Genomic DNA, 27,667 nt, shown 5'->3' on the forward strand with positions numbered 1-27,667 from the left:
AAGAAGATAGTCCACAAACCTTTCAAGCAATGAGTTCAGACAGAAGCTAGTGAAGAGAATTAATTCTAGAGAAACTACTGCATATTTGATGTAAAAACTGCTGCTTGATAGCTTTGGGATACTGGTTCAAATAATTCTGTTCTATATCTAGTTTTAGTTCTGCCCACAAGAACCACTCAACTACAATTTAAAACAGTTCTCAGACACCCATGCCATTTACCTGTAGGATAGTACTCTGAAGCAGTGAATCCAAAACTGTTAACTAATCAAAATTAAGAGCACTCAATTCTTCTTTGATTACAAAGAAACATGGGCCTAACCTATAACTACTGTTTTTATATTAAGTCATAAGAAAATCTTCTTCAAAACGAATGCACCATCCTTTGGAGCCCTGAGTATATCAAACATGTATCTTGCTATATGGCAGCTCAGTCCAGGGAAAGCTAGAGGTGGTATTTAACCTTGTCTTTTCCCTCAGAGATTAAAATATGCTCATAGAATCTTTCAGATATTTTGTGCCTTTCTCTTACCGGAATTTCTGGTAGGACTGGGAAAGATACTCATTAATGATGCTTAAGTGGGCATTATCTCCCAGGAACATCTTATTGGAAGCTGCATGTTGGAGCATCTTTGCAATGGAGCCCAGATTTCGGCGTTGGTCAGTGGTAAGTTGGCCTCCTGCTGACAGGTCAATGATGTCAAAGGCATCAGGAGCAACAATGGCTGGATTCATGTATCGGTAGTAAAGCAAGTTACCAATAATCTGGAAACAGATAAAAAATAATGCTGGCTATTAAAAACCATATCACCAAGTACACCACTAATGACTTTGCTAGCAAAGAAAATGAGAAAATGAAATCCTGTGAGGAAAAAAATAAAACACACACACACACACACACACACACACACATGCACCATGCATAGATAAACTTTCTCTCAGGGCCTAGAATTAGAATAAAAATTATTTTGTTGGGTGTGGGGGAAAAAGGAGAACCACTACCAGTAACTGATGAAAGAAGAGATTCGGAAATAAAAATGATAGACTTAAGGGCATCTTTTGTTCATATATCATGGTAGCAAATAAGGTTGCTGTCATCCACATGCACTTTTTACTTTCACACAGGTGGGCTTTTCATTATAAGAAGCTAATAAACATAGTTAAGATAAGTACTTAAACACAATCTACTTAGCATAGTGCAAGCTGTCCAACCCCCATCATCCTCATGCTGCAGACTTCAAAGGCAAACTTTATGCCTCTGAAATGAAATCACTCAACATACATCTCTATTGTAGAAGAATTCAAGGACAGTCACAGCATTTCCCCTAGAGGTTTCATTCAGAAAAAATAAAATTAATTCACCTGAACAGAAAGTCTAGAATCGAGGCCTCACTGTGGAAAAGCACAGAACTAGGAGAGAGAAGAAAAAAGCGTTCAGATTAAAAAAAAGAAGAAGAAAAGAGTGTAGCTGAGTAAGAAAGTTTTTTCAGCAATAGCTTTAGCAGAAACAATTGTGCTTGCTATTTTCACCTGGCCACCAGCAGAGGGAGCAATTCTTCAGCGAGAAGATAGAACTCAGAAATTTAATGAGACAGGAAAAAAAAATCCATCTTCCTCTACTTGTGTTTAAGGTACACTGAGTGCCATTCAAATTGAATAGGAACTGTTTCATACCAAGAGAGCCATGATTTACTATTTACAATTGCTTTTAAGAGTTCACAATCAATGGTGAATTATGCCAGAAACTATGCTTAGGCACCCACTAATGGTCTGTCAGGACTAATTTTGTAACTTTTTCTTCAAAAGGCTATTAGAAGGGCAGGATTCTGTCGGTTTTCAGACTCTTACCTTCAGCAGCTCATCCTCACCAGCATCAGGAAACTTCTCATGCAAGGAGTCCTTCAGCACTTTGGCAATGAAGCGCATCCCATAACTGTGGGATGGACAGTGAGAAGGGTCAAACGAACGGCAAGACACTAACATTGGGCTATATTTGGGGTCATAAAAACTGATAGCACTCACGGGATTTTGTCGACAGAGCTGATGATGGCTGAGAGGAACTTGTCTGTCACAGCCCTCATGTTCCTAATAGAGTTGTCTAGCCTTGTCTTCACTTCTTCATGAGCCAGAGCCTGCTCAGGGGTCACATCATAGGGCAGTTTGCTGGAAAAGCAGAAATTCCCCCCAACTATGTTAGACTGACAGCCAGGAACCATGACTTTTATACACAGAAAGATCTAGAAAGATTAGGTAACTTACACTTATACTCACAGAGCTGTTAAGTGGTAAGGTTAGAATTTTTTTTAAATATTTATTTTTTAGTTGTAGTTGAGCACAATACCTTTATTTCACTTATTTATTTTTATGTGGAGCTGAGGATCCAGAGTCTCGCACATACAAGGCAAGTGGTTTACCGTTGAGCCACAACCCAGCCCAAGGCTAGAATTTGAACTCAGGTTTTCAAACTGTGAATTAGGTGTCATGAATTTTGTGCCAGCACTATGATAAACACTTAGGATTAAAGACAAGATATATCTTCTCTTGATAATCTTCCAGTCCCATGGGAGACACAGACAGGGATCAGTATAAACAAACAGAAGTTGACCAGAAGTGCTGCAGGACTACAGACTACCACTCAGACTGCAGAAAGCAAAGGTGGCTTCCAAAAGGAAGAGACAACTGAACTCAGGAAAAAGAGAGAAGGGTCTTCCAGGAATGAAGATCAAATGCAAAGAAAGGGAGGAGGGACCTGCATATACAGTAACAAAGTCTGGACTTGTTAGTAATCAGAAGCCAGTGGAAACTATCAAAAGTTAGGAGATATGCATTTTGAGGAAGACTGCTTTGTCAAGTAATGAATTAAATACGGACAGACACAGATGAAAGAGGCAGGAGATCAATGTAACAGCCTGATGAAGAAATTCTGAGCATGACCAAGGGTGCAGCAGTGGGGACCAAGAGAAAAAAATCTGATGGATATAAAGTAGATAAACTACATTTAATAGAATCTGAGGCCTTTTGGATGCTGAAGGGAGTAGACAGTTACATACAGGAATCAGAGCTAGAGGCACTAATGAGATTACTTAAGGAGAGGGCACTGAATGAGTCAGAACTGGCATGGGAACAGTAGATGTGCTAGAACGTGTGGCCTGGGCTTAACCAGAATGGGAGGGAGGACACAGGAAGTTGAAACACAAAATTAAATGCAGAGATCATGGTTTTGGTACTTTCATAAAGTCAAAAAATAATAACAATTATATTGGATTATCCAGATGAGCCCTAAGCCCAAGGGCCTTATGAGAGAAAGGCAGAGGCAGATTTCATATACCCAGAAGAGGAGGAGGCAATGTGACTAGAGAGGCAGAGACCAGCAATATGGCCACAAGTAATGGGATACTAACAGCCACCAAAAGCTGGAAGAAGCAAGGAACAGATTTCTAACCAGAGCCTCCAGAGGGAACACGGCCCCGCCAGTTCCTTGATTTCAGCACAGCAATATTGACATCATATTTCTTGCCTCCAGAACAGTGAGAGAATAAATCCCCCACTTCCTTCCCATATAGAGGATTGAACTTTACCATGGAGATACATCCCTAGTCCTTTTTATTTTTTTAATTTTGAGACAGGTTCTGGTTAAGTTGCTGAGGCTGGCCTGGAACTTCTGACACTCCTGCCTCAGCCTCCTGAGTTGCTGGGATTACACCCAACAAACCAGGCAAATTTCTATTGTTTAAGAAATCTGTGGTGATTTGTTATAGCAACCCTAGGAAACTAATACAAGTATATAGGGTTATGACTCTGTCATAGTGTCAAATACTCCACAGGTAGACTATAATACATGAATTCAGCTCAATAGTAACATTCAATGAGAAACAATAAGCAATTTGGAATGTATAAAAAGTTGTACTATGTATCTTACTATTTAATATTAGTAAAATCTATAATAGCCTTATTATAGTGGGGCTAGAATGTAGCTCAGTGGTAAAGCACTTTCCTAACTATACACAAGGCCCTGGGTTCCATCCCTAGTACAGGAAAAAAAAAAAAAAATATATATATATATATATATATATATATATCAAGTGCTCTGCCAATGAGCCACAACCCCAGCCCCCCAAAATATTTCTTTAATTAAAAAAATATAAACAAGGAAAACAAAGCAATGAGCAAAGGGAACAAAAGTACTAAAATCAATGGTTGTAGTCAAAGAAAAGATTAAACCTTTTAAGGTTTCAGAGGTGACCATTCTTCCCAAGAGGTGACAAGGTCATGGCCTGCTGTGTGGTAGCTGCAAGAGAAGAGGAAGGCTCTAGCCTTTGTGATGTCCACACACAGGATGGTTCCCACCACACCTCACAGTTACTGGTATCAAAAAAATATTAAAATCAATTTCCATTTTCTGAAAAGTAAAAGGAGACAAGAGTTTCTTACTGATAGCCATAAGAGAAAAAAATGGCCATTGGAATTCTGATCTAAATAGCACTGACTCATGGACCATCAAGGGGAATAACTTAGCTATTGTCCATGAGAAGCTCTAGGCTGCCAGCAAAACTTCCCAGACAAGGCTAGGGGTGTAGCTCAGGGCTACCAAGTGTACCTAGTATGCATAAGGCTGAGTTCCTTCCATACCAGAAAGGAAAGGATAAGAGGGACAGAGAGGTGGTGAGGGAGAGAAGGAAGGAGAAAGAAAAGGGTCGAGAGGGAGACATAAAAGAGAATGAGAGGGAGAAGGAAGGAAGAGAAAACTTCCCACACAAGTATTTCATCACACCAAGCAATGATCTGAATCCTGGTGAAAGACTAAAAAAGTACTGAGAACAAAATCAGATGCCAAATGATTCCCAGCAGGGATAAGGTCTTTCTAGGAGTCAGCATGTTCTGTTCTTCACGGAGGGTACACTTCCTCCTTTGCATGGCGCCCAGATACAAACAAAGTAGAATGATGTAGAACAGTGTTATTCAAATTGTGGATCAGTGGGCTGGGGATGTGGCTCAAGCGGTAGCGCGCTCGCCTGACATGCGTGCGGCCCAGGTTCGATCCTCAGCACCACAAACAAACAAAGATGTTGTGTCCGCCAAAAACTAAAAAATAAATATTAAAATTCTCTCTCTATAAAAAAATAAAAATTAAAAAAAAAACAAAACAAATTGTGGATCAGTGCCAGTCTATAACCAGTGGAAGACAAGATGAGGAGATTGAGCCAGAATGAAAATCAATGTACAGTTTTCCTCATTGAAAAACGTCAGCTGAACTAAACTGTTACACACAAGATCTCCCATAACTGGCCTGCAAACCACACTTTGAATTGCAATGGTGTGAACTCCCGGGAGCTTTATGCATGAGCTAACCCTACTCTATAAGAAGAAAAACACCAGACATCAAGCTGCTCATATCTCCATTCCTCACTCAAGCTCAATAAAACCTGAAACATTTTGGCTTTCTTTAACTTTGTTTTACCAGTATTACCCATATTTGACTGACAAACCTGTGCTTTAGGTAAGTTAACATTGGTGGTTAAACTATAGGCCTGGCACAGAAATCTCCTACAATAAATTAATTTAGTTAGTCTCTCAGTGTACCAGGGCAGCTGGCCATTCACCCTATACCATTTTTAAAATTTTACTTTAATCAAATAGGATGGTCTCACCCATCTGCAGCCTTCCTGTTCATTCAACTGAATCTCTAGTTATATCAGGATCCTTTCAGGTCCTAGACCCTCCACTGTAGGGCACTGAGGCATGAACACTCTGTACCAAGGCCTCAGCCAAATGAAATTCTACCTCCTCAGTCAGAGTCTCCCTAACCACCCTATCTACACTGCTCTCTCTTGTATTTTCTACTATAGTACCCTACATTAAACCTCCCAAAACTTCTCTCAATTTATCATTATTTTTATGTATCTATTTGTTGTCTCTCTTATCTAATAAACTATAAAGAGAGGGCAAAAAGCATGTTTGTTTCTCTAATTACTGTATGTTTTACTATATGTGTGTATCTAACACAGTGCCTGGGACATAGTAAATACTCAATAAACATTTGTTAAACAAGCAAATTTGTTACCAGTTTAGCAGTTTAAAGAACAGGTTTTCTAAGGAAAAGCTATTTGAACCATTATTATTTTGTAAATCAAAGGTAACTACATTTTTAAAAAGGCAGAGAAAGTAATAAAAACAGGAAAGAAAAAGTGGTACAGCTATCATACCTTGCCTCTCCTGTCTGGGACTCCATCTGGTTAACCCAAGATTTGTAGATGTCCACAGGGTCAGTTTTGATGTTGAGAGATTTGTCATCCATAATCTCTTTCACGACAGGGGCCAAGATCTGTCTCAGTGCATTCTGGCCCCGGGCACCACGGTTGAAACTTACAACCATCTTAATAACTGTAGGATTTCCTGTCACAATCTCTTGAATCTGATCTACCTTTGACCTATAAAACATCAGATACAATTCAATTTAATCTCAGAATTTATCATCTTAAAGAGCATTCCTATTTATAGATTCCCATATCCTTGGGAACAGAGCAAGTTGAAAATATTTCCCAACACTCATGGGACCTTCCTGCAGCTATATACTGACTCATGGAGTCATGATGAGGGCCTCTTAGACAGACATATGGGGCCATTATGTTTGGATCAGCTTTATTTGGAATTATATCTGACAATAAAATATTTCTAAAATTAATTTAGCAAATCTCTTATTCTCCCAGAAGCAAAACTTTATATTATATACTTTATATATAATTTTTTAAAAGTGGATGCTTCTGTAGAAAGTACTTCTCACAAATTAACTGAGATAAAGAAAAGGCCTGGGCAGGACTGATTCTGAAACTATGAGCATCTGTGATGGTTGGAAGGGGCGCCACTCTGCAGCAATCCCTGCGTACTTGATCTCCTCCTGGAGAGCTGTCTTAAACAGTCGCAGTAGCAGGTACTCCTCTCGCTGATTGGATGCATAGTTGTAGAGTGTGAAGATTACAGAGTCCATGAACTTTGTGGACTTGTTCTGGGGCATCTGAAAAATCAGCTTGGCCAGATAGGTGGGGTTGGTCTGAAATAAAACCAAGGGATAAGTAATTCCTAGATAACATGAAGACTGACAAAAAATATATATATATTTTTTTAAATTTGAAGGGTTAGATAAGTAAAGAAAAATAAGACAGCCCTGCACATACCCTCGGTAGAAATCAGAAATACTTTCAAGAGACGTATGGGTAAGATTTCCTTGTGGGAAAGTAAATGAACTAAATGTTGCAATACCAATTTGAGGAGCCACTCACCTGCAGTAAATAAAACAGGTGCTGATAAGCTTCTAACTTCTCTCTCTTCTCCTTGCTCAAAGCCTTGAGACCTCCCTTCTGTTTATTTATCATCATCATATCAGACAACTGTTCCTTATTTTTTTTGGTAAGTTTTTTACTGTGGGAAACCACATCCTATAAACAGAAACCAACACACAGATTGAAAAGTTTTCTAAAAGGAAACTCTGGGCATGTGAAAAGGTCTTTTAGTACCTGCACACTTACATGAAGGTCTTCTATGCTGGCAGATCCCCACTAAATATTTTTGAACCACTAAAATATCCTATTTTAGCCTAGTATACCAATCAACTCCATTCCAACTTCTGCCTTCCTATAAGGAATATGAGCTATATGGGTGGTTTTTCATATAGGCTCAGGGATAACAAAAAACCAAAAAACAAAAAAAGAACAGTCCATGGAATCAGGAAACCACCTTCTAGGAATTTATCTTAAAAATATAGAGCAGGGGCTGGGGATGTGGCTCAAGCGGTAGCGCGCTCGCCTGGGATGCGTGCGGCCCGGGATCGATCCTCAGCACCACATACCAACAAAGATGTTGTGTCCGCCGAGAACTAAAAAAAATAAATATAAAAAAAAAAATTCTCTCTCTCTCTCTCTCTCTCTCCCCCCCTCTCACTCTCTCTCTCCCCCCTCTCTCACTCTCTCTTTAAAAAAAAAAAAAATATAGAGCACCCTAGTTCAATCCCCAGTACCCCCCCCCCAAAAAAAAAATAAAATAAAATAAAACCACCACCAACAACAAAGCATCTTAAGCCAGTCATGGTTAGTATATGCCTATAATCCCAGGTACTCAGAAGGTTGAAGCAGAATGGTCACAAGTTCATGGCCAACCAAGACAAATTAGCAAGATCCTGTCTCAAAGAAAGAAAAAGTCGGGAGGGCTGGGATGCGGCTCAATGGTAGAACACTTGCCTAGTATGTACAAGGCCCTAAGGGGAATCCTAGTACAGAAAACAAACAAGCAAGCAAAAACAAAACAAAACAAAACAAAACAAAAACCCCACACACAAAAAAGAAAAACAAATCTTGTACACAGTGATAGTCCCGGCTACTTGGGAGGATGAGGAAGGAGGATTATTTGAGTCTAAGAGTTCAAGGACAGCCTGGGCAGCATAGTGTGATCCCATCTCAAAAAGAAAAATTCAAATACAATAAAAACATCATTTGAGATATTAACTGCTATTTTATTTATAATAAAAACTCGGGAAACAACCTAAATGTCAAAACAGTAGGGGAAAATGAGGCAAATCAAGTGTGTATCTTTTTTTTTTTTTAAGAGAGAGAATTTTTTAATATTTATTTTTTAGTTTTCGGTGGACACAACATCTTTGTTTTTATTTTTATGTGGTACTGAGGATCAAACCCAACACCCCGCGCATGCCAGACTTGAGCCAACATCCCTAGCCCCTCAAAGTGTATCTTCTAATGAAGTATTATACTGCCCTTAGATTACTTATGATATTTATCACATGGAAAAAGAGTCTTATCCTCTAACATTAAAATGTAGGAGGACATGTGAGGCACTGGGTTCGATCCTCAGCACCACATAAAAATAAAATATACTGTGTCCACCTATAACTAAAATATATATATATCTAGGAGGCCTGGGCATGTAGCTGATTGGTAGGGTGCTTGCCTAGTATGTGTGAAGCCTTGGGTTGATCTCTAGCAGCACAAAAGCAAACAAAAACAAAACAAAAAGTAGGATAAAAAATGATTACGGAGTAGTGGAATTAGGGGAGGATTTTTTATTTTCTAAAATTCCATTATTTTACTTCATATGAAACTTTAAAAAAATGTCATTAGCTGAAAAAAAGTTATAAGCCTCTATGCCCCCTGAGGGTCAGAAAAGGTAAAGCAGAGGTGACAAAGCAGGACGCAAAGTGCTGTAGGGTCCCACGGGCATTGGGTCATACCTGCAATGTAATTTTATTTTTCACTAGCAGTCCAATTTTGATATCCATGAGATTGAGGTCATTCTCTAGTTGCTGGTTGGAACGAATGAGGGTGATGACTTCTTCCCGCATCTTCATAAGATCAAGCTCCTCCTGAAAATCCTGGTCACTTTGGTCCAGCAGGTGGACAAATTTTCGAACCACAATCATAGGAGGATCCTCAGCATTGACTGACAGAAGGAAAAACATACATCACACAAAGAACAAGAGTTATCAAAAAAAGTTCTAAGGTTCAGGAAGTATCTGCATTATCTTGAAAATTTTTGAGACGTCTTAGATATATCAAGTGCAGTCTCTTCTATCATACTATTGCTATGTTACAACAATGGCTAATGCAGCAAGCAACAAGACATCTAGCCACATTAGAAAAGGGGCTTAAATCCCAAGTAGTACCTTCCCACCAAGCCTTGCCTTCAGGACAACCAAAGAGATCTGTGGTGAACACCCAGAACCTGCCTCAACTCCTCCCAAGTTACTCACTGAGAGTCTTGTAGTCATCACGAGCTTTGTTTGCCCGAATAAAAGCCTGGATTTTGATAATGTCATTTATCTGAGAAGCAAAGAAAAAGAAATGCCTTTGCTCACTCTTCTAACAAATATGTAGTAGAAGCAATATAACTGGCCCATGTTACCCAAGAGTACTTACATGGTCTCGGAAATACTGTAGGCGATCTCTATAGCGCTTTCTAGCTTGATGCATTCTTGCCAGGGACTGAATCTGTGGAAAAGGGATCCTGGAACTTAGAAGAGTCCTTCTTTAAACCTGCCATGTTTGCACCCCACCTGGAGGAACCTCACTCAGGCTACCATACCTTCACAACTTCATCTTTATGGGAGCGCAGGTAAGCTAAACGATCTTGATATGCCTTCTTCTGCTTGTATCCTCTCCACTGTGACTGCAGTCATCAAATATTATAGGTGACATGTTATTTCCCAAGGATCAGTGGAAGTTAAAAAAAAATCTCATCCTGACATATCATCCAAGTACAAGTTCACGATGAAGCTTTAGAAAGGATTGCTTCCAGCAGTGACACTAGAAGGAGGGCCTGGCCACACCTCCTCCAGGAGAACGGTGGCTACATTCCACTTCCTGGACATCTTTTAAAGTGCAGCATAAAGAATCACTGACTGGTTCCTTAACAATAAATCTATTAAGGAAGCTAAAAATTAGTATTCCCATTCTACAGATGAAGAAGCAAACTTAAGATTCACCAGTGTCTGGCATGAGTGGCACCATAATTCCTAAGAATCCTAACTCAGGATTCTTCCTGTGACGACACTGTGCTACCATGTTATTGAAGCAAAACCAGTTTTTTCTCTCAAGATTCAAATTTTACACAAAGGCATAGTGTTAGAGAGAAGAAGAGGCCGCCCAAGAACTGCCACTGTACCATCATTAAACACTAAGCACACGTTAAACATTAAGCACACTGATTACAATGGTAGCAAAGAAAAGGTATTTGTTAAGAGGAGAAAAAAAGGTCAGAAGAAACACACTCACACCTTTGATTTTAGGAGCTGACAGTTTATTGCCCCTGATCTAGAAGCCTTCTTGCTGTGTGTATAATACACTCTGAAATACCTGAATGCAGGTGATGGCAGGAATTTGTTTCTTCAGGAAATTCATTCTGGACCGGAATTCCTGTCGAACTAAGTAGCCACGGCAGCAAGCTTGCAGCTTGGTGATCAAGCCTTCATTGGCCAACCAAAGCTGTTCTCGGTTATACGCAGCAGTCACTCCAGAGATGGAACTCTGAAAAAACAGTGGTTCACATTCAAAGATATCCAAAATTGAGAATGGACACTAATTTTACCAAAGTTTCTTTCAAAGCACAAATCTAACCCTCACTGCTTCCTAAATCTCTATTAGATTTTCACCTGAGCAATAGAAATAAACCTCAGGTCTGTATTTTCAGGGCCAGCTTGGTCTTCTTTTACAAGTTATCTTTTATCCACCCAACTATCTCCACTATACTAGCTGAGAAGGAGTCACTGTTGACAGGAATATAGTGATTGGTACCACTACAGGGCTGTGTACTGTGCACAGGTGGCCCCAGGATGCCAAAGTGTGGCATCCCTACACAGACTGCAAATGATCTTAAAAAGCAATCTAGAGGTTTTGGACTGTTGCTGTAGGAACTGGAGAACCAGAAAACCTTGAAGCAAAGAAATTAACGATCAGATTTATTTTCAGAAAAATAATACTATTAGAAGAAAAGCTGACAGAATGGAGTGAGGAGAAACTTTAAGAAAGTGAGTGAATCAGAAAGCTGCCGTCATAATGGAAGTGAGAGGACCTGGGCTTAATGAGGGCAGCAGCAGTGAGAATGAGGAGGAAGAGCTTCTGGTTACCCATTTAATACCCACATTCTCCCTTTTCTGTGGTGTTAGAGTCTTCTCCCCTCTAGCATCCCCCACACCTCCGCAACACCCTGAGCATTTAAACCACCCCTGCTTTGAGTAGGCATGGTTAGGTGAGACCTTTGGGAAAGCTCCTGAAGACAGGGAGCTGGCAGTATGCCCTCTAGCCTTTCTTCCCCTTCTTACATTCTGTCTGGACTGCTAACTTGATAGTCGGAGCGCTAAGGTCATGTTCATAAAGCCAGGTAATATCACCCCATCTTTAAATTCTTAGGTCCTGACATACCTGCAAAACACTAGACAGGAGTGTTTCTCTGGAGGTAAGATTCTCAAAGGCACATGACCCAGCAAGGGTTACACACTACTCTGGTAGAAGATGGAGCCTGGATTTCTCAGCATAGTGCCCATTAGACTGTCCCCCTCTGCCTCCCTTTTTTTTTTTTTTTTTTTTTTTTTAAGAGAGAGTGAGAGAGGAGAGAGTGAGAGAGAATTTTTAATATTTATTTCTAGTTCTCGGCAGACACAACATCTTTGTTGGTATGTGGTGCTGAGGATCGAACCCAGGCCGCATGCATGCCAGGCGAGCGCGCTACTGCTTGAGCCACATCCCCAGCCCCCCTCTGCCTCCTTTAATGCAGTACCATCAGTATGCCAGTCAACAACACTAATTCGTTAATCCTTAAATAGTCTATGTTCTTTCTCAGTGCCTTTCCCCACGTCTTTTCTGCCCAAAAGGGCCTTTCCTCTTTTTCTGACCTGCTAAAATATTGCCTATAATATCTTTTTACAGCACAGAATTAACTTTTCCTTAACATTTCCATCACTGTATTATTAGAGCCCCTACTTTTCCCTGCCTTACACTGTTGGACTCAGTTCTGTGTCAGCTGTTTTCACAATACTGTGAACAAATGAAAGGCAGATAATCTCTGGATCAATCAAATTTCCACAATTTATCTCACTAAATTCTACTATTCAGATGTTTTACCTTTAGTCGTCCCCCAAGCCACTAAAAAACATTACTCTGGGCCTAGGGTTGTGTAGCTCAGTGGTAGAGTGCTTGCCTAGCATGTGTGAGCCAATGGGTTTGATCCTCAGCACCGCATACAAAAATATAAATAAATAAATAAATAAATAAATATAAAAATAAAGGTATATATATGTAAAAATTACTCCAAAACATTATATAGCTGAAATTTAGTCTAAGACTTCTGACCACATGTCCTCCTCCTCTTAACTAATATTAGTTCTAAACACTTTCTCTCAGACCCTTCTCAAATGAAGAAATGTGACTTACCTGGATCTCTTCCCGAGAAAGCTGCACAGAATTTTGCACAAAGTCTGAGGGTTCATCCCATCCTCCTTCCCGGGTCTCCAGATTGTGGTAATAATAATATCCGCCTTTCACCCAATGCTTCACCCACTTGCTATTATTATCTCCTGACAGAAAATAAAGGAAAGATAAGGAGTGGGGTTGTGGCTCAGTAATACAGAGCTTGCATAGCACGAATGAGGCACTGGGTTCGATCAGAAGCACCACATTAAAAAAAAATTAATTAACAAAGTATTGTGTCCATCTACAACTAAAAATTAAAAAATAATAATAATAAAGGAAAGATAAAAGAAATCCATAGCCACACACACACACACCACATTTATATGTCTAATACTATAGGGTTATTCTAGTCAGGTTTTAACAATCTGAATGAAAACCATTCCCAAAACTAGCTTCTTGGATCTTTGCAAGTAAAGGTTCATTCTAAGACTACATTAAATAATGGTTATATAATATCTGATTTAGTTTATTCAGATCTGTATTGTAAAAAGAAAATACCTATGAAGTCAAATTATGAAACTAATCATGATTGGCTGTCCTTTCCAATGTCTATGTCTAAGGCCTGTGTGCTGGAAAACTGTTCTGATAAAAGATTTGCAAATGCCAAGTGTGGTAGCACATGCTATAATCCCAACAACTTGAAAGCCCGAGGCAGGAGGATCAAAAGTTCAAGGCCAGTCTCAGCAACTTAGCAAGACTCTGTCTCAAAATTAAAAAATAAAATGGCTGGGGATGCAGCTCTGTGGTAAAGCAGTCCTGGGTTCACTCTGCAGTACAAAAAAAATTTGCAACCATTCAACATATCCAGTTAAGAAACAAAGGGCCATAAAATTCTTATTTTTGTTTTCAGATACACTATTTTTAACTGCCTATAAGTTAAAAGATAACCAGAGGTATTGAAATCCTATAATAGATAAATGGTCAAAAATCCTTTCCACATTCTCATAAAAATAGCTAACAGCTAATTTGCAAAAATTGGAATAATATTTGCTCTAAAGTAAGACTAATCAGGTGTAGTGATGCACACCTGTTATCCCAGTGACTCAGGAGACTAAGGCAGGAGAATTTCAAGTTCAAGGCTAGCCTGGACAACTTAGCGAGATCCTATCTCAAAGTAAATATAAAGGGGTGGAGATGTAGCTCACTGGGTTCAATCCACACTGCTACAAAAATAAACAAACACATAATAAAATGAGCCTAAACACTGTACTTCTACATTAAAACATCTTTCCATAAGATTGTTCCCTTCTTCTATATCTGTCTCCTCACATACTGAAGTTCTTAGCTTTAGGCACATATGCACTTTTCCATAACGCACCTGCTGACAGTTTTTTGTTCTTGACTTCGGCAAGGTCACTCTGGTAAGTTTCACCACACTCAGGGATGACTCCATACAAGCCAACATCAGGGGAACGAAGGGCACTCAGTGTTTTGCCAACATCACCACTTTCTACTGCCTCATTAATGGCAAAGATTCCTAAGGCAACTATCCCAGAAAAGAATTGTTAATAACCTGAAACTGTTTGAGTTCAAACACTAGTTCACCTAATAATACCTACTGGCCAACTATTGCCCCCATATCTATCTTGGTCAAGCTGAACATGGAGATATAGAATACCTCACCACCCATACCCTCCACAAAAAAAAGAAATAAAATAGCTGATACATACATTTCTGTGCTTCTTGGGTGTCTTTGTTGGACTGCCAAATTCCACCTTGAATTTCATCCAACCATAACACAGCTGACTCATCCTGGGTTTCCTACATATCATTAAAAGTAAAACGAGAATCATGAAACCAATGTACAAGTGATGAGGGGGGCTTCTGAGACTCAATTAGATATGGAGGAAGAAGTTCCAAATATATGAGTCAGATGGAAGAAGACAGGCATCAAAAAACTGATAAAGGTTTTAAGGGGCAATGGCTCAGATGTAATGGAGGACAAACAAAAATGCACAGGGCTGAAGCTCAGTGGCAAAGCACTTGTGAGGCACTGGGTTCCATCCTTAGCACCACATAAAAATAAAAAAATAACATGCTGTCCATCTAAAACTACAAATAAATAAATAATGAACTCACGTGGTTGAAGAAGTCAAGAGCAGCTAGAAGGTGCAAAAAGAGCAGAGAAACTGGGAAGGGACCCAGGGACTTTGACAAAGACCAAAGCAAGTATATGAATATGTAGTACTTTCTTTAGAAAGTCTCCTTTGTTTAAAATATTCAGAGGAAGTTAATATTCTCTGTGATTACCAATGCCTGTCAAGTCTTAATTTAAACAGAACTTTTTTAATTACCACATTTAAAGAAATTAATTACTACAGGCAATCTAAACTTATCACCAGATTATATTCTAACATTTTCATGTTAAATCAGTTCTTGGGAAATTAAAAACACATTTTCAGAGAAACACACCAATAAATGATGATTAGTTTCCTTAATATGCTCAACAAAAGCTCATTACCCCACAATGTAGTTTGAGTTGACTACTGGGAACAGAGGTGATGTCATAGAAATGACTTACTTCCGTCTTTCTAAATATAGCTTTAGACCTTTCTTTCTTTTTTCGTATGTATATGGTGCTGTGTATCAAACCCAAGGCTTTGTGCATGCTAGGCAAGTGCTGTGCCTAGTCCTCAGCTCACAATGTGTTATGGGTATATTTTTTAAAATAGGCTACTGGTGATCATGAAAGGCACTGGATTACCAGAAATATCTTGCTCTAATACCTGCCAATTTTCACAAATCCGTGAAACAAAGTACGATTTAGTAAAGTAGTAGGTAGTAAAGTAGTAGGTAGTACTTCTGTTACTATTAGTTAGCACAATAGATATTCTATTGTCTACCTATTCTCAGTGTGAGAGTCAGAATTGGAAACCACCTCTGACACCTAACCTACTTAGATTTCAATGGTTGGACTTATAGTTATATAAGCTACCTGTTCCAAAAGAGTGAGAGTTCTTTGTTTTATAAGATGTCTCTAAAATCTTTATACAGAACATCAATTCATCAGATGAATGTGGCAGCCTTCTTCAGAATGGGCAAGACACCTCAGGTTTTTAAATGGCCAGGTTGCGAGACGCACATTTATGGTGATCTTGGCAGGCCTAACAAAATTACCATGCTCCTGAGGATTGTGCTAATAGCAATTGGGATAAACAGTAGTTCAATCAACCAGTGAAATTACTTGATGTGAATATAGTTTGCCAAGGCACCAGTGAGGCAGAATAAAGAACTTAGTCAATAATCTTGACTGTGTGGCTAGATGAGGCAGTGTCTGGGCTTTGGGGCAAAGTGGAAAACTGCACTACCCAAAAGCTGAAGCCACAAAATGTTAGGGGAGACTGGCTTTCTTCCTGTCTTATTGTAGAGAGTAACACAACATTTCACTCAGCAGAGCAGAGCAGCCATATCCCTGAAATCTATAAAGACTGTTGCTGAAAGGGTAACCCACACCCCACCAAATGTGAAATTGAGAGCATTGATATTTCTCAAATATGGAGTTTTAGAAAGAAAGATCATGGGGCTAGAAATGTGGCTCAGTGGTAGAGCACTTGTTTAGTATGCACAAAGCCCTAGGTTCGAGCACCACAAAAAACAAAAACAAACAAAAATCCCAAAGTTACAGAGAAGATCATTTAAACAAATTATGTGGGTGGCAGCCCAGTCCCAATTTTAAAAAGTTCATAGTCTTGAGAAAGGAAAAAGAGTAAACTGATAAAGAGAAAGGAAAAAAAATCACCAAATAGCTACTAGACTCTCCTACCCACTAGCCACCTTCTGTTACTGAAAATAGAAAATGACCACACACAATCCCCTAGAGTCTTAAAAGTAAGTGCTGGAAATGTGAAACAATAGATCCAATGTGAAACTACGATGAGTCAGGAACAGGCTTGTGAAACTGCAAATTGAGAAGTCATAAGCAACAGGCTAAACGTCCAGTCTCCAAGGGAAGCAGCCTAAAAACACTTGCATTAAACACACACACACACACACACACACACACACACACACACACACACAGGCATTTCCACAGAATCAAGACACTTTTGGTTCACTTTTTGCCTGATCCCAGAGTGATTATCCTTGAATAGAATGTGCTTTATAAGCAAAGCTCTTTCCCTCCCTTGCAGGGAGAGGAAGGCAGAGCTTTGGAAGAATTCTAGCCATTTGGAATTCTGTCTTCCCTGCCCCACGCAAACTAAAGTAAAGTGATTAAGGTTAAATCTTCCATACATATTCCTCTAAGAAAGAAGCAATGGAGTGACACTATCAAAAGCAAGAAAAAGAGAATGGATTAGTATCTCAAGTATGTTCAGGAAACATGTTAGAGAAATACCTTTCAGCAGACTGAAGAGAAGAAAGACAGCATATTTCACCTCAGTGAAATATGTAAAGGAAGAGCAGGTTCTTATTGCTCCAAGTACATTGAATAAGATCAAATAAGATCATAAAACTCACGGATCAGTGAAGTTTGTTCTAAAGAGATAATCCAAGATTAACTCAAATCACTGAGGATGGCATTAAAACCCTGAGCTAAGTATCACAGAGAATACTGAGACAAAAAAGATTTAATGTGAAAATGCTATTCAAAATAAAGTACAGCCCCCTAACAACTCTGATAGGCACTTAGGAACATGATTACATTTCAAAAGAGGTAAAGAGATAAGGACCAGGGGGTGGGGTTGTGACTCAATGGTAGAGCACTTGCCTAGCACTTATGAGGCACTGGGTTCGATCCTCAGCACCACATAAAAGTAAATAAATAAAGGCATTAAAAAAAAAAAGTTTGTACCTTTGGGGGTGGGGGTGGATGGATGGATAAGGACCAGAAATAAGAATTTTTAAAAAGGAGTGAGCAATAACTGGAGGTGAAAGAGGTAAAGGAGCCAAGCATGGTGGCACACACCTATAATCTCACGCTATTTGAGAGGCTGAGGCAGGAGGATGGTTAAGTTCAAGGCCAACCTGAACAACTTAGCAAAATCCTATGTCAATTTTTTTTTTAAAGGCGAGGTTGGACACATAGTTCAGTGGTAGAGTGCCCCTGGGTTCGATCCCCAGTACTATCGGGAAGAAAAAGTGGTAAGAGAGCCAGAAAACATGGGGAAAGGAAAAGAGAAGGGTAAAAGAATGGCTATTTTATGTATATATGTGTGTATATATATATATAAAAAGCACAAAAACACAACCCTAGTATGGGGTACTTCTTACGCACGCACGATGAGATTCCCTGAAGACAAGAAGAAAAAGGGGCAGAAAGAATACTTCCAGATAATGTAAATTGACTGATGTCAAGCATATTATGTGACATGGTTTATGTGTGTGATAGTCAAAATATTACATATACACATGTACATAGCCACAGACCTGGACATAACACATACACATTAACACATGTGACTCTACTTAACATTTATCAACTACACAACATAAACAATCAGAATAGAGCATAGCCCTTTTGGTTCCTGCTGGTTAGATGTTAATCCATTAGTTGCTGCATAGTGGAAGTTTAGAGAAAGAGGTATAAAAGGAACAAATACAAGGAGAGGAAAATAGAATCAAATTTTTAAAAAAACGACGGTGATTAATCAAAGGCTTGCAGCTTTGGGAGGGCTAACTCAAAATAGTAAATCTTGGTAAGAATATTCAGCTTTTAGTGGCGAGCTTTTAACTGTCATATTCCCACCTGTCCCCACCCTGACTTCAAAGCTCCCCCAGAGAACTGTCATTAATTGGCCTGTTTGATGGTTCCCTGGAGGATCACACTTGCCTGTCTGTCCTTATTTGACCTAACTAACTGTGCAGACAGACTTTCCTCCTGGGGCAGTAAGAGGTAAATTCAACATCATGGAAACCTGCAGCAATGGATAAGAGTTTGGGCAAACATAGACTAACCAAAAAGCTTAGAAGGAAAAGCTTGAGAATAAGATATCCAGGGAGAACTTTAAAAATGTGACATATTCCTGGGATGGGAATCTAGAAGGTCACAGTGAATTTGTGGGATTTGTACATACTCAGAGAAGATATGATAAAACTACAAGTCTCACCTTGGGCTGACCTTGAGCATCTGGGCAATATGAAGTGAAGGTTAAGACAGAATTACAAACTGGTTTAAGTGTTGAAGTTGTGCTCCAACATGTGCACAGTGCTCCTCTGCAACAGCTGGAAGCCTTATTGGCTTTGGGATTGAAGGAAATGATTTAACATTAGTTCACCACTAGCTAACCCAGCTGACATCAGGGGACCCATGATAAGAATATGCCTTACAGAATTCAGAAAAGTCACTGAACAAACCCTCAAGAAGTAGTGAAATTTGATTTCCAGGGTTGCCACATTTGATTAATAAATTGTCTAGTTTCCAAAAACATAAACAAAGGGAAAGCATCCTTAAGGAAGCCCAAAATTAGACTTACAAAGGCTTAATTCAGCTATTTTAAGTATGTTAGAGAACTAAAGGAAATCATGTCTAGAGAATTAAAGAAAAGTATGTCTCACCAAGAGAAATCAAACTACACTAAAACTGAAATTCTGGAATTGAAAAGTACAATAGCTGAAAGAAAAAAATCACTAGAGAGGGTCAAAATAGATTTGAACAAGTGAAAGAAAAAAATTAGCATACTTGGACTGGGGTTGTAGCTCAGTGGTAGCGCGCTTGCCTGGCATGTGTGAAACACTGGATTCAATCCTCACACCACATTAAAAAAAATAAACAAATAAAACAAAGGTATTGTGTTCATATACAACTAAGAAGAAGAAGAAGAAGAAGAAGAAGAAGAGGAGGAGGAGGAGGAGGAGGAGAAGGAAGAAGAGGAAGAAAACTTGAAATAGGTCAATCGAGATGATCTGAGAATCAGCAAAAAAAATAATAAAGAAAAATGGACAAAGCCTGAGATCTGGCCACCATTATGCTGAGGTGCGCATGATGAGATTCCCTGAAGACAAGAAGAAAAAGGGGCAGAAAGAATACTTCCAGATAATGTAAATTGACTGATGTCAAGCATAGAAGCAGAATTCATAATCAAACCCCACCCATCACCACAAAAAAAACCCCCTACAACCCCAGGATCATATGGCTTTCCTGGTGAATTCTATCAAATGTTTAAAGAACAATTAACCAAACCTTTAGAAATACTTCCAAACTCTTTCTATAAGGAAATAATTCCTTATAGGATGATTTCCAAATCACTCTATAAGACCAGTATTACTCCATACCAAGAGTATACACAAAGATACTACAAGAAAACAAATGAAGGTATTTTGCTTACAAAATTTGGAATGCAGTGATATTTATTTTTAAAACCATTCCCAAAATGACCCATAGAAACTTGGAAGAAAAACTGAAGCTTCAGGGCTGGAGTTGTGGCTTAGAGGTAGAGTGCTCGCCTAGCATGCATGAGGCCCTGGGTTCAATCCTCAGCACCACATAAAAATAATAATAATAATAATAATAAAATAAAGATATTGTGTCCACCTATAACTAAAAAATAAATATTAAAAAAAATCCTGAAGCTTCAAAAAGACAATTCCACCTATAGTGTAGTTGATGAAGCTGGGACCTGACAAAGTTAAGCAAATTTTTCTTCAACTCTACCCTTCCTCCACTTTGATGAACTCTGAAAAGTTATTCCACAGCAAAAGGAAATGCTTCAAACTCCACTCACACCCTCTTAAAGTTTAACTCCCATGATGCAAACAAAAGGAGTAGACAGATGGGCTGGGGATGTGGCTCAAGCAGTAGCGCGCTCGCCTGGCATGCGTGCGGCCCGGGTTCGATCCTCAGCACCACATACCAACAAGGATGTTGTGTCTGTGGAGAACTAAAAAATAAATATTAAAAATTCTCTCTCTCTCTCCTCTCTCACTCTCTCTTTAAAAAAAATTAAAAAATAAAAAAAAAAAAAAGGAGTAGACAGAGCCAGGCAAAGTGAAGCAGACCTGTAATCCCAGGCTACTTTGAGGGGCTGAGGCAAGAAGATTGTTAAGTTTGAAGCCAGTCTTGGCAACTTAAGGAGACCCAAAAATAAAAAATAAAAAGGGCTGAGGACATAGTTTGGTGGTAGAGAATCCCTGCGTTCAACCCTCAGTACCATTAAAAAAAGAGCAAACAGCCTTACAACGTGAGTGAGGACTATGCACATTCTGTACTATCTACTTTCCTCTTTAGATATGGATCTCAACCTAGTATATTCTCCCAAATTCCACTCTTCTGACAGTCCCATCGATATAAGGCTCCTTTGGACATTCCTGAAAGCAAACACTATTACCTCCAAACTATACAGAATCATTGCAGCCAGGCCCCACAGCTGATATTCTAAATCAGTAGAATTAAAATTTAGAAATATGTATTTTTAAGTTACTTTTCTGATGATTAGCCAAGTTCAATGAATAAATGAAAGATTGAGACCTCAGATTCTGGCTTCTCCAAAGCCAACTCCTTCTTACTCAAATACATGAAATCAGATGATCCCTTAGTCTCCATTTCTTGCCTGTGAAATAGGAGTTGATTCAACCCTCTGCATGGGATCAGGTGACATTCTGCATAATAATGTGCCTCTTAAAGAAAACCTACAACCACTACACTCACGTGATTAGGACATGTAAACTGTCAACTACTCTCATGGCAAGGGAATCAAAGGAGATCAGTTAACACTATAATATTACCCACAACTCCTTCACTCCAATCCAAATTTATAGTGCCTGCATGGTGTCAGTGTATAAGCAACTCCTCCCATACACTAGAGCCTTCAGCTATTTTTTTTTTTTATCTCTGACTTCCCAGAAAGAATCCGACTCCTTGAATTAAAATTTCCTTTTAGCTTTTCAAGTCCCTCTAAGTATATCACTTGAGGGATTTTCTAAGTCAGAAAAGGAAGCCATGGTTCTTCCTATTTAGCTGTTATTACTTAGAAAGAACTTAAAAGATCACAATTAGAAAAATAGATGTAATTATGTTTTAATCATGCAACTAATACATGAGGCCTACTACATACAAGGCAACTTCCTAGACAACAACAGCATAAAAAGAAGTATAAATTATTTTCAGTTTCCACAACAAACTAGCTAGGAACCACAACCAATAAACTTTTTAAAAGATGGGTTTATACAATTAATTTTAAAAGCACTTTTATAGCAACATTATTCCTAATAGAAATAAAGTAGAAATAACCTATACAGCCATTGACTTATCAATGAAAAAAATAAAATGTCTGCAACAGAATATTATTCAGTAATAAAAAAAATGAAGTACTGATACATATTACGGTTGAATAAATCAAGCTACATCTAAGAAGCTAGTCACACAAGACACAGTGGTGCATGCCTGTAAACCTAGCTTTTTGGGAGATTGAGGAAAGAGGATGGCAAGTTCAAGGCCACCCTGGGCAACTTAGTAAGACCCTGTTTCATAATTGAAAAGAACAGCCCTGAGTTCAATTCCCATTACAGGTGGCGGGGGAGAGCAGCCAGTCACAAAGGAACATATATAGCATGATTTGGTTCCTTTTTAGGATGATGAAAGTTTGAGGCCAGCCTCCACAACTTAGGGACACCCTGTCTAAAAAAAGTGTCAGGCATGTTCACACATGCCTGTAATCCCAGCAATTCAGAAGGCTGAGGCAGAGGAGGATCACAAGTTCAAGGCCAGCCTGGACAATTCAGCAAGACTGTTTCAAAATAAAAAGGATTAAGGATGCAGTCAATGGTAAAGCACCCCTGGGTTCCATTTCTAGTATCAAAAAATAAAATCATAAAATAAATAAATAGAATGGCTGGAGAGAGAGCTCAGTGGTAGAGCATCCACAGGTTCAATCCCCAGTAACCGGGGGGAAAAAAAACAAAACAAAATTTCACCAGTAATAGAATACATCATTGTACAATAGGATAGTACAAAACAATGAGAATGAATAAACTATTATTACATGTGACCACACAGATGAACATCACTAACATGTTGGGCAACAGAAGCTCAATACCAAAAGAATACATAGTGTATGGTTCAATTTAAATATAGTTTAAAAATGGGCAAAAATGAGCTATGTTGTTAAAAATCAGGATAGTGGTTACCACCAAATGGCAGAATGGACAGGGAGGACATGAAGGAAATTTGAGGGGTGCTGGTAATGCTTCCTATACTCTGTATACCAATTACACAGGCATGTTAAGTTTTAAAAATTTATGTAACTTGAATACTTATATAGTTTGTACATTTTCAATAAAGAATTTACCCTAGGAGAAATGTCTACAACTAACAACAAAAACAAAACCCCAAATATGTAAAATAGCATGAACTTCAGGAAAGTGGAGTCTCTAATTCTCATAGTTCACTCTCTCCAGTGCTCTTAATCTATGGGGGACCAGAAAATTGTCAATAAATACATCAAGGAGACATCCCATCTTTATAAAGGATGAATTGCTCTAAACAAAAAGAATAAATCCAACACTGCTCACCTGGGCCTTTTCTCTCTTTGCTCTAATCAGTGTATCTTGGTAATGCTGGGCTACTTCTGCAAGAACTCCTTCAAGTTTAGCTGCAGGAATTTGCAGGGTCTGCAGAGTTTTTTGGGCATCACCTTCATCCAGGGCTTCATTAATTAAACCAATGGCCAAAATCCCTAGATATACAAAGAAAAAGGTTATTTTTTTAAAATTACAAAATGTATAAACAAATCAATCCTATCCAAGCATGGTGGTGAACACTTGTAGTAGCCGTTACTCAGGTGTCTGAGGGGGAAGGACCTCTTGAATCCACAAGCTCAAGATCAGCATATGCAATATAGTGAGACTCATTTTCCATTTTTCCCCATTTTTATTGGTGCATTATAATAGTATATAATGGTGGATTTGTTGTTACATATTAGCACATGCACACAATAGAATAAAATTTGGCAAATTTGGCTGAGATCTCTTTCTAAAAATAAATCTTGAAACATGCTAATCATATGTCCACCAGAGTAACCATGAATCAGACCACCCAGTAAGAAATACTTTTTAAAAATAATTTAGTGTGGGCTGGGATGGTGGCTCAGTGGTCAAGCACTTGCGTAGCACACGTGGGGCATTGGGTTTGATCCTCAGCACCACATATAAATAAATAAAATAAAGGTATTGTGTCCACCTACAACTAAAAGAAAATGTTTAAAAAAATAATAATTTAGTTCTTATTTAATCTAGAGTCCCTCATACTCATTCCTATTGAAAGCCAAAGTTTTTTTTTGTTTTGTTTTTTTAATTCTTCTAACTTAAAATTGACAGGGAATTTTGATGAAACTGGCTTTATAGCTTTCAGGTACATTCAAATATGTAATAGGGCTGGGGTTGTAACTCAGCAGTAGAGTGCTCACCTAGCACATGAAGGCCCTGGGTTCGATCCTCAGCCACACACACAAAATAAATAAATAAATAAATAAATAAATAAATAAATAAATAAATAAATAAATAAAGGTATTTTTTTTAAAAATTCAGTATTGTGAAATATTTGCATTTAAAAAAATGTAATTAACTACTCCTGACTCATAAAAAGTCAGAGTTTAAGGGTTCTTAGTGCTGGTGAGCACTCTACCACTGAGCCACAACCCCAGCCCCTAATTAAATATTTTTATAGAAGAAAAGAGAAAGTTTAAGAATCTTTTCTCTTAAGATAATATATTAAACAAGAGGCAGATGGAAGATTTAAACCTAGCCCGCCCCCCCCACCACCACCACCACCATCACCACCACCATTCCAAGGCAAATCTCTTTCCCTCTGAATGAGCTGTTATTTCTTAAAGGAAATTAAAATGAGAAGTATTTAGGCAACTGTGTATTTTTATAAGGACTCTTATACATGCAAAATTTGGCTGGTCTTTGTCCCTAGTTCCTGGGAGGGAGCCTCTAAAATCCTTAGAATAACCTGAGTGACAGATGTATCCGTGTTCTTTATAGTGGATCCTCACACCAAAACTGCCTTTATGCTAACCAACAACTGCTAGTGGGCCTCTAGGTAATTTGAGGATGGGAACTAGCCATGCTGGAAAGATCAACCACATTATTGTTAAGACTGGGGCTTAGAGTCATGTGATACCAGCCTGGCCTCCTGAATGCCAGGAAGAGAAAGCAGAATGGGCACTGAGTTTAATCACATGGACAATTAATTCAGTCAACCATGTGTAAATAATGAAGCCCAAATAAAAACTGTTCTGGTGAGCTTCTCAGGTGGGTGATATACATCAATATCAGGAGGAAGACACGAACTGAAGGCACAGAGCCTTGTATTTGAGACCCTCCCAAATATTGCCCTATGGGTCTCTTCATTTGATTGCCCTAATTTATATCTTTGTAATAAAACTATTATCATAAGTCTAGCACTTTTTCCAGTTCTCAATAGCAAACTATTGAGCCTGAGGGGACAGAAGGAACCCCCAAATTTATAGCCAATTGTTCACAAGTGCAGTGACCTAAGAACCCCGCCTGGAACTTAAGGCAGGTGTGTAAAGCAAGAGGATTCTTGTGGAGGATAGTGCCCTCCACCTGAGCAAAGCAACAAACACATACACACACCAAAAAAAAAAAAAAACCCACAGCATTTAATAGTAACATATCACATTCAATTCACCTCCTGAAAAAATTACTTTTTAAAAAATATCTATTGTTTTTAGTTGTGGTTGGACACATACCTTTATTTTATTTATTTATTTTTATATGGTGCTGAGGATCAAACCCAGGGCCTTGTACGTGCTGGGCGAGTGCTCTACCGCTGAGCCACAACCCCAGCCCCAAATTTCTTATTCTTATTGTTTTGTTTCTTTGGCAGCAGTACTAGGGATTGAACCCAGGGCCCCATGCATGTTAAATAAGTGTCCTACCACTGGAGCTACATCCCCAGTCCCTCAAACTTATTTATTAGATTCATACCTAACTATAGCAATTGCCTAGTGTTTTGAAAACAGTATCCAATGTTAGCTTTTTTAAAAAAGTATTTTTATTAGTTGTTCATGGACCTTTATTTTATTTACTTATTTATATGTGGTGCTGAGAATTGAACCCAGTGCTTCGTACATGCTAGACAAGTGCTGTACCACTGAGCCACAATCCCAGCTCCCCAACCTTAGCTTTTTGAGTTTTATAAATATTTTTCTCTCAAAAGTTATTCTAGGGTCTCAGTTGGTAGAGTGCTTGCCTTGCAAGCACAAGGCCCTAGGTAGAATCCCCAGCACCATACATACACACACACACACACACACACACACACACACACAAATTATTCTAACAAGGTGTAGAGCACATGCCTGTTATCCCAGGAGCTTGGGAGGCTGAGGCAGGAGGATTACAAGTTCAAAGCCAGCCTCAGCAAAAGCGAGGCACTAAGCAACTCAGTGGGACTCTGTCCCTAAATAAAATATAAAATAGGGCTGGGGATGTGGCTCAGTGGTTGAGTGCCCCCAAGTTCAAGTTCAATCCCTGGTACCCCCCCCCCAAAAAAAAAAAAGTTATTTTAGCAACGATATCTAGAACCAGTTCGTGGAAATTGCATCATCTTTAGTAGTGACATTACTTGAGGGGCAGGATGATTACTCACGTTCATGTTCCTCTTGTACCACCAGGTTCACATGGTCTACACAAGCTTGGATATCATTCCATGTGATGAATTCATTATTCTCTGCATGTGCCTGAGCTTTCAGTTTCATCAACTCATCGAGATACCTGCCCCCAACCCCAATCAAGAACAAAAGACCTTCAGGATTATAACAGAAATGAGAAGACTAAGGAACACAGTACTCAAAGAACAAAGGAACTCTAGGGTACCCCAACTGTTTGATATAATCTATAGGCAAGTTTTGGGATTGAGGAGTTCCCTTAAACAAAATGTGAAAATGTAAGGAAGTCACTTATTCAATAGCTTGTTATATATAGAATCAAGGGCAACAACTGAAGCAATTCCTTTAATGACCAAAAAAAAAAAAAAAAAAAAAAAAACAAAAACAAAAAACTGGGTGTGCAGCTCAAAGGTAGAGCATCTGCCTAGCACACATGAGGCCCTGAGCTAAATTCCCAGCACCTCCTCAACCAGACACATGAGCTAATAAATGTAGGAGCAATGACAGATGAACAAATCATTATTCAGCAACTTTTAAAGGGCTGATTTAAGCAAAAATTCTCTATTGGGTTAAAAAATATTCTGTGAACAGTTAATGGGAAAGGAGCACTTTCATGTTGTAAAAGGTTCAAAAAGAAATGATATCCTGGGGCTGGGGATGTGGCTCAAGCAGTAGCATGCTCGCCTGGCAAGCGTGCAGCCTGGGTTCGATCCTCAGCACCACATACAAACAACGATGTTGTGTCCGCCAATAACTAAAAAATAAATATTAAAAAAATTCTCTCTCTCTCTCTCTCCCTCTATCACTCTCTCTTTAAAAAAAAAATCTAAGAATCTCAAATAGAAGAAAAAATAGATCTTATGTCTTTTGATATCATATTCACATCACAAAAATGGTGAACTAAATCATGTTAAGCCTTTAGATCCAATTTCCAATTTATAAGAATAAGCAACATGAGAAAGCTCCTAGAACTATACATAAGATGAGAAATTTTATAGAACAACTAGCCCCATCTCATTAACAAGTCAGTGTCATGAAAAAGAGGACCTATTCTAGATTAAAAGAAACCTAAGGGACATAAGCCAGATGCCACACATGGTCCTGGTCTAGATCCCGGTTTGAATAAACCA

General features: G+C 38.8%; 1 protein-coding gene across 1 annotated transcript in view; it reads right to left on the reverse strand.

Annotated features, from left to right (window-relative positions):
• IQGAP1 (IQ motif containing GTPase activating protein 1) overlaps positions 1-27,667 on the reverse strand; it is a 105,379-nt gene that overhangs the window by 18,225 nt on the left and 59,487 nt on the right. The window contains exons 14-29 of the mRNA XM_081290854.1: positions 26,519-26,643; positions 23,413-23,576; positions 14,637-14,727; positions 14,285-14,452; positions 12,928-13,070; positions 10,855-11,025; positions 10,085-10,168; positions 9,919-9,990; positions 9,753-9,822; positions 9,234-9,442; positions 7,276-7,431; positions 6,883-7,046; positions 6,202-6,426; positions 2,021-2,161; positions 1,847-1,931; positions 531-763 (exon numbers count right to left, since the gene is read on the reverse strand). Coding sequence (XP_081146980.1) covers positions 531-763; positions 1,847-1,931; positions 2,021-2,161; positions 6,202-6,426; positions 6,883-7,046; positions 7,276-7,431; positions 9,234-9,442; positions 9,753-9,822; positions 9,919-9,990; positions 10,085-10,168; positions 10,855-11,025; positions 12,928-13,070; positions 14,285-14,452; positions 14,637-14,727; positions 23,413-23,576; positions 26,519-26,643 — 2,301 coding nt within the window. The remainder of the gene's footprint in view (positions 1-530; positions 764-1,846; positions 1,932-2,020; positions 2,162-6,201; positions 6,427-6,882; positions 7,047-7,275; positions 7,432-9,233; positions 9,443-9,752; positions 9,823-9,918; positions 9,991-10,084; positions 10,169-10,854; positions 11,026-12,927; positions 13,071-14,284; positions 14,453-14,636; positions 14,728-23,412; positions 23,577-26,518; positions 26,644-27,667) is intronic.

The sequence above is a fragment of the Spermophilus citellus genome (genome assembly GCF_964194105.1).
Source record: "Spermophilus citellus genome assembly, chromosome: 4".
Lineage (NCBI taxonomy): Eukaryota > Metazoa > Chordata > Mammalia > Rodentia > Sciuridae > Spermophilus > Spermophilus citellus.